At 40.9% G+C, this 6,105-nt stretch overlaps 1 protein-coding gene across 1 annotated transcript in view; it reads left to right on the top strand.

The window, feature by feature from the left end:
* Positions 1–5,693, top strand: part of LOC140948382 (uncharacterized) — an 8,972-nt gene extending 3,279 nt beyond the window's left edge. The window contains exons 4-6 of the mRNA XM_073397617.1: positions 716–1,916; positions 4,112–4,283; positions 5,547–5,693. Coding sequence (XP_073253718.1) covers positions 716–1,916; positions 4,112–4,283; positions 5,547–5,558 — 1,385 coding nt within the window. The 3' untranslated portion in view covers positions 5,559–5,693. The remainder of the gene's footprint in view (positions 1–715; positions 1,917–4,111; positions 4,284–5,546) is intronic.
* Positions 5,694–6,105: the final 412 nt, after the last annotated feature.

The following is a 6,105-nucleotide window of genomic DNA, read 5'->3' as shown; positions in this document are numbered from 1 at the left end:
TCGGTTTGCACAACCGTCTCGGCAAATTCTCCCAATCCCTCTCGTGTTTATATCAGGCTGTGCAAACAGGGAAAACGCTTCTTTTTTTTGCTTATTAATGGGAAAGTTGCATGTATTTGCATTGGGTTCCACTGTGTTGTTAGTTTTGCAAGTTGCTATGAGAACGATCAAGAGTAAATAACGCGGGAGCGTCCAACTCTCATATTAGTGCCATGTCGCGACGTTTTCACGGACTGGTTTACTTTTAGATAACGTTTTAAAGCACTTTTTCCCGCGAAAATGGAAGCTCGCCCTATCACTATGAACCCTTTCAACGTGTATGATATGAAAAAAAGAAAACTAAACTTCATTAAATGCCTTGACACAAGTACATGGAAGTTGCTCGCTCCAGGTTGTGGGCGAGCCATGAACATAACACGAACAATCGTAATCGGGCACGAAGACCAGCTTTTATAATTGTAAAGCGGCGGAAAAATCTCGATATGGTCTCTCGGGGGAGTGTATCGAAACAAGTTAGTAAAGTGTTTTGTCATTTTCTCCTTTAAATTTCGAGTATTTTCATTCGTACGTTAGTGAAGTCTATACTTATTTAGCTACCTTTTATAGCTATGTATTTCTATTCTTCACGCCTTTTGCAATTTTTGAAAAGATAAATTTCATAGTTCCTTTACCTAACCATTATTACAAATATTGTTATTTAAATTCTGCCATTTAGTTCCAAGCGGTCCTTTCAACAAACTAAAAAATGCCTTTGATAAATTGGGCACACGAGCAGCAGGCGCGAAACAAGGTCTAACTGAGTTAAAGCAAAAGTGGAATCAAGTCCCATTTGGTGAAAGAGAACCTGTAGTAGCAACTCTACAAGAAGCTGCCTCCAACATTGCGAGTTTTGCTAATGCAGGAGATGATCCCATTGGTGCAGTTCAGGGTGCAATCAATATGGTGGGACAGTTTGCAGCACTTGCCGGCCCCACTGGCGGAATTGTTTCTGTAGCCCTGAGCTTCGTTTCCGGGTTTCTCAGTCTTTTTGGTGCGGGAGGAGGAGAGACGAAATCTATCGGGGAAATCGTACGAGAGGAAATAGATGAGGCATTTTCTCAATTTTACGAGAAAGATCTTAGTAACCAGGCACGAGGCATCGCTAAAACGTTTGACGTGTCCAAGGCATATGTGGATAGACTTGCTCAGTCAGGGCGTAAGCTGACCGTCCACGAAGCGGGGTCACTTGAGAGGAATGTGCCATTGTATCTTGGGCTCGGATTTATGGGAACATTGTCAAGTGAGATAGAACGTCTTCTAAACGCCAACGAGAAAAAAGATGTCAAAAAGACATTGAAATACATCGAGCTTTACACAACAATGGCGGTTCTAAAAGATGTGATTTTGCAGGAGATTGCCACATTATTGCCAGAGGAGCTTGAACGCAACCGACAAGCTATATTAGCCGCCCAGGACTTCTTACGCAGTCAGCAAAAACGCCTTTTAGGATTCCTTCGAGCTGGTCGTGTCGGTAAGTTGGCTCTGAATTACTTCGATCCCGACGTCAACAGAGTCACAGATGCCTATTTGACTGCGCTGTTGAAATGCCCAGACTACGATCGTTCCATGGCCGGAAAATGGTGTATCACCCCTTCGATTAGGGGTAAAAGGCCTCTGCCAATCAAATGGTCGAAAGAACATGGTTACTATTTAGTGCAGGACGGACACCCCTACATCACCATTGGCAACCAAGGCTGCTTCTGGAAGCTTATCCCCCATGGACACAATCTCTACACAATTGTCAACACCTACGGTGGTCCCAGGCATGACCACTATGGACAGTACCTGTCGTTTGACATCCAAAATGATCCCTACAACCAAGCGACAGTGGAGAGCGATGCGAACCTTTGGGAAATCACCGGTAATAATCAAAGGAGGTATGTGAGTTAGGTGAAACCATTATTTCCTTGGTAGAATACCCCATAATGATATCAAACAATGAAACTTCTCCTAGCCTCCATGACTGCATTAGTAAAGGTCAGCATCATAAGCCACATAACAATCAGTTTAGATCACGCTCACTCTGAGCAGCCTTGTCCTCGAAGCTATTGGAGAGTGAAACTGGATTGCAAGAGAGCATTTAATTTCCGCACCACAAGTGACGGAGTAACTTCATATAAAGAAGTGTGGCAGCAAGGCTTTTTAGCGTTATTCAAAATCGTGGCTCGAGATGCTCAAATAAAAAATATTGAAAAAGAATTAATTTCGGAAAAAAAAACAGATGAAGTTTACAGATTTTCGTGATCAATAAGTGACTGAGGATCCTGTAATTTTTCCATTGCTACCCGCAAAGAACTTTTCTTGTATAAAAATACCATCTTTACTGTAAACCTTCCTAAAAATAATGTCGCCTTCTAAAGCTTCCGGGCCGCTTTTTTAATGTAAACCATTATACCAACATGCGCAAAGAAAGCACTGAAGCACATGTACCAACTCCGTGGTGGCTGCCGCTGCCCGGGTGATATGGTTGTGTGCATACGTACGGTATTGCCGGGCTATAACGCGGAGTTGGTACGTGTGCTTCAGTACTTTCTTTGCGTTGTATACCAACATACCCATCCTCGGAGACCCAGGGGCAGATAGAGGGGGCGTGGGAAAGTCTAAACGGTTGGAAAAATATGGCACAAAGAAAAGTAAAGAAAGGCGAGAAGAGCCCCTGGGGACAATGTCCTACCAGACCAGTTCTAAACGGTCACCCCCGTTCTGGTTTCTGATTGGTGCCAGACAACTTTTGTGTTTTTCTACCCAATCAGAAGCCAGAACGGCGGCGACCGTTTGGAACTGGTCTGGTAAGACATTGTTCCCAGGGGCTCTTCTCGCTGTTCTTTACTTTTCTTCGTGCTATATTTTCCGTCTTTTCCCGCCCGTTTAGACTTTCCCACGCCCCCACTATCTGCCCCTGGGTCTCCGAGGATGCAACATACCCAGCCTGAGACTAAGTGCAGGGGAGGGGGGGGGGTGCAGGGGAGGGGGGGTGCACCTGTCGGAAGCGGTCCTAAGTCTTCGTATCCTGCTAGCAGAGTCACTTCTATCTTTCTAGATAAGTCGTGCCCGACTTATCTAGGAAAGATCGAAGCGACTCTGCTAGCAGGGTAAAGTCTTCGTCACATTAACAGATTAAAATCTGATTGAAGATGAAGATCTGAAGATTTTACAGGAGCTGCAGTGTCACGGCTGCTGTCCAGTTCGTTTTGTTTATAATGCTAGTCACGTGTCTTTGTTCGCTTTGGATTGAACTTGAGAAATTACTTGTGAATGAGAAAATCACAGCTTCTTGTCAAACAAATATGTCTCCCAATCACCATATCAAACGTTACAAACAACACAAGTGAACTTTGAAAAACTGTTAGGCTAGCAAGTTTTCAAAAACCATAATTCCAATCCGCTTCAATCGTCTGCATGTTTGTCCATCAGTGCCTGATATCTTGACTGCCTTCTTTTGTATTCGCTATGTAATTTATAGCTTCTTTTCACATTTTGAGTGGTATTTCGTCACACAGCTCCTTTAAGCAATCTAAAATTGCAGTTATATGTTGTGTTGTGCACACCATCAAATTATGTACAATGCTTAGTGGTTTTGAAAAGAAAACGAAGAGAGAAATTAGTCGTAATAGAATTAGAAATGTAAAGTTTCTAACTTGCTTCAAACACAATTTTCTGGAGACCATAAACATTAGCTTAATGTCAAACAAGAAACGTTGCAAAGCATTTTTTTTGTAGGCTAAATTTGAAACTGTTGCAGTAAATCCGTCAATGTTAATGAAAGTTTTGACTCATTGTTATACACATCATGAAGGAATGAAAGAATTTGATGGAAAAAAAAAAAGAATTTGCATAAAGTTTCTCTTGGAATGGTGTTTAGGAACAAAATAGTTTCCAAAACAACTTGCTATTTCAAGTTAATTCTGTTTTTTATTTGCTATCCTGGCTGGTATAATTAAAATGTCGCGAGGGTTTATTGGTGTGTCTTAATTTCGCGATTTTTTTTACAATCCCGAAAAACGCGAAATTAAAGCCCCGGTACCTTAATCTGCTAAATTTTTCTTCCACATGGCTTATTATTTCTTAACAGAATCCGCAGTAAATGGGGTTGTGACTCAAACAACAAGTGGTGCAACCAGCAGCTAACACCTCAGATACGTACTGTAATGACTTATGGTTTCATGTTCAGTACGCGTTGGTTGGATATCACCACAATTGGACTGACAAATCGCAACGTCGGCTATATTTGGTGGCTCACAAAGGTAAGTGTTAACAACCTTATCTTGCTCAAGCGAAAGAAAAGAAAAAAAAAAAATCCATATCTCATATTTTAAGCGGGAGGCTTGTCGAATTTAATTTCATGGACTTCAATATTTTCTTCACAGACGAAAAGCAATTGAAACATAGGAATCGCTTTCTTAAATTTACAAACTAAGCTCATTTTCATGCTGAATTTGGTAAATTTGCCGATGAAACGTGATCATCAGCGTGAATTTTCCCTTCACTCTTTTCTCCTCCAAGCATTTCATAGGAAACTAGAAAGAGAGTTTGTTTATTTTACAGCATTCAAGATTCTTCAACTGCTGATCATTCCCTTATTCTTATTTCTTACAAGTGACCTTCATATTTGATTGAGCAGTAATGTAACCATGGTAACTGTAAAGAACTAAAATGCTTACTCTTAGGGCTTAAAGAATTCATTCAGTAATCACCGACCTTTTTCGATACAGTACCCTTTATTTAATATAAGTTCTTTTACCTTCAGGTTACAGGACATTTTGTAGGTGAATGTAATGTAAACTTGAGACAAACTTAAAGCAAGGGGTACACATACACACACTTGGCAGGTTTACTAATTTTTTAGGTGCCATTAGTGGATTTTCCCTAAATGTTCCATATCAAAAGTTGAAAAAACCTTGGACGGGTCTAGTAACCAAAAGAGCCTGGACTAGAAGACTTTAAAGACGTTTTGTATCAAATTGGGAAGGCTTCGCCCGATCGCAGTCAAAGCTTTGTGATCTGAATGAATGCTTGGATGGCGTGCCATTCAGCGAACCGTTGCTAAATGGTATCAGTGCCATCAAAGCCTGTGACCAAAGTGACAAGTTTCAGGATTTCAGCACAAAGAGCCTATTGGTTGTTCACTAAGGGCACGTACCATTTCAGTATGTCAACTGGTGCCCAGACCAGATCAACTCAGTCGAAAAGAAAATTCCAGATTAGATCAGTAGGTACGGCAGCGATGAGTTTAAGCGAAAACTTTCGAAAAAAACCTTTTTCATTTTCAAAACTTCCGTTCCGGCTTGTCAGCTCTGACTTTTAGGAAACACCCTAAAATACATCCTTAGGCCTCTTCTAAATCTATCGAGTACATCCTTTATTCATTATATGAATAGATTGTAAGCGCAAGCCTTAATGATAGGAATTTAACGTTAAACTTAACTAACATACTTTACAATACTTTACTTTGGTAGTGAGTTTTAATAGAACAAACACTAATATTTTTACTCTTTACTTGCTTCTAGAATCCTATCTAGAGCTAAGAAGACTTCAATGAGAACCGCATACCAGTCCTTGAAGCGACACTTGCAAAAGACCAGTTAACGCTAAACGTTGCTACAGTCTTTAGTAACCTGTAAACTGACTAAATAAAAGCATTTAAAATACTCACACTAGATGCGCTGTTGTTTCTTACCGAAAGGAGATTCTATTTCCAAGTGAATCCGAAAAATCGCAGTCGCCTGAGAGTCAATTGAAATTGTGTGGTCTGCTTTGACGGCAAACGGCTATAATTTGCCTGTTAATTGTGTCAATAACAACAACTGATCGATTCGCTATGAACGTGGCTACGGTATGTCACGAGGATATTGCTGCCTAGGGGGGTGGGGGTACTCCCCTATATAAGCCATATAGCCTATGTGCCACCCCAAATGATAGGGCCAAGTTTTGGACCATTTTGATCTGAAAACGGGTGTAGACTGCCCATTTTGGTCTCACTGGAATCGGGTATAGTTTTTGAGAGAACTACTGGAGTATATGAACTAATTTATCTTTTATTTTCAATTCCAAATGAGCAAGAAAGAA

Source organism: Porites lutea, chromosome 9 (genome assembly GCF_958299795.1).
Source record: "Porites lutea chromosome 9, jaPorLute2.1, whole genome shotgun sequence".
NCBI classification, from domain to species: Eukaryota; Metazoa; Cnidaria; class Anthozoa; order Scleractinia; family Poritidae; genus Porites; species Porites lutea.
This window is presented reverse-complemented; position numbering and strand designations above follow the sequence as displayed.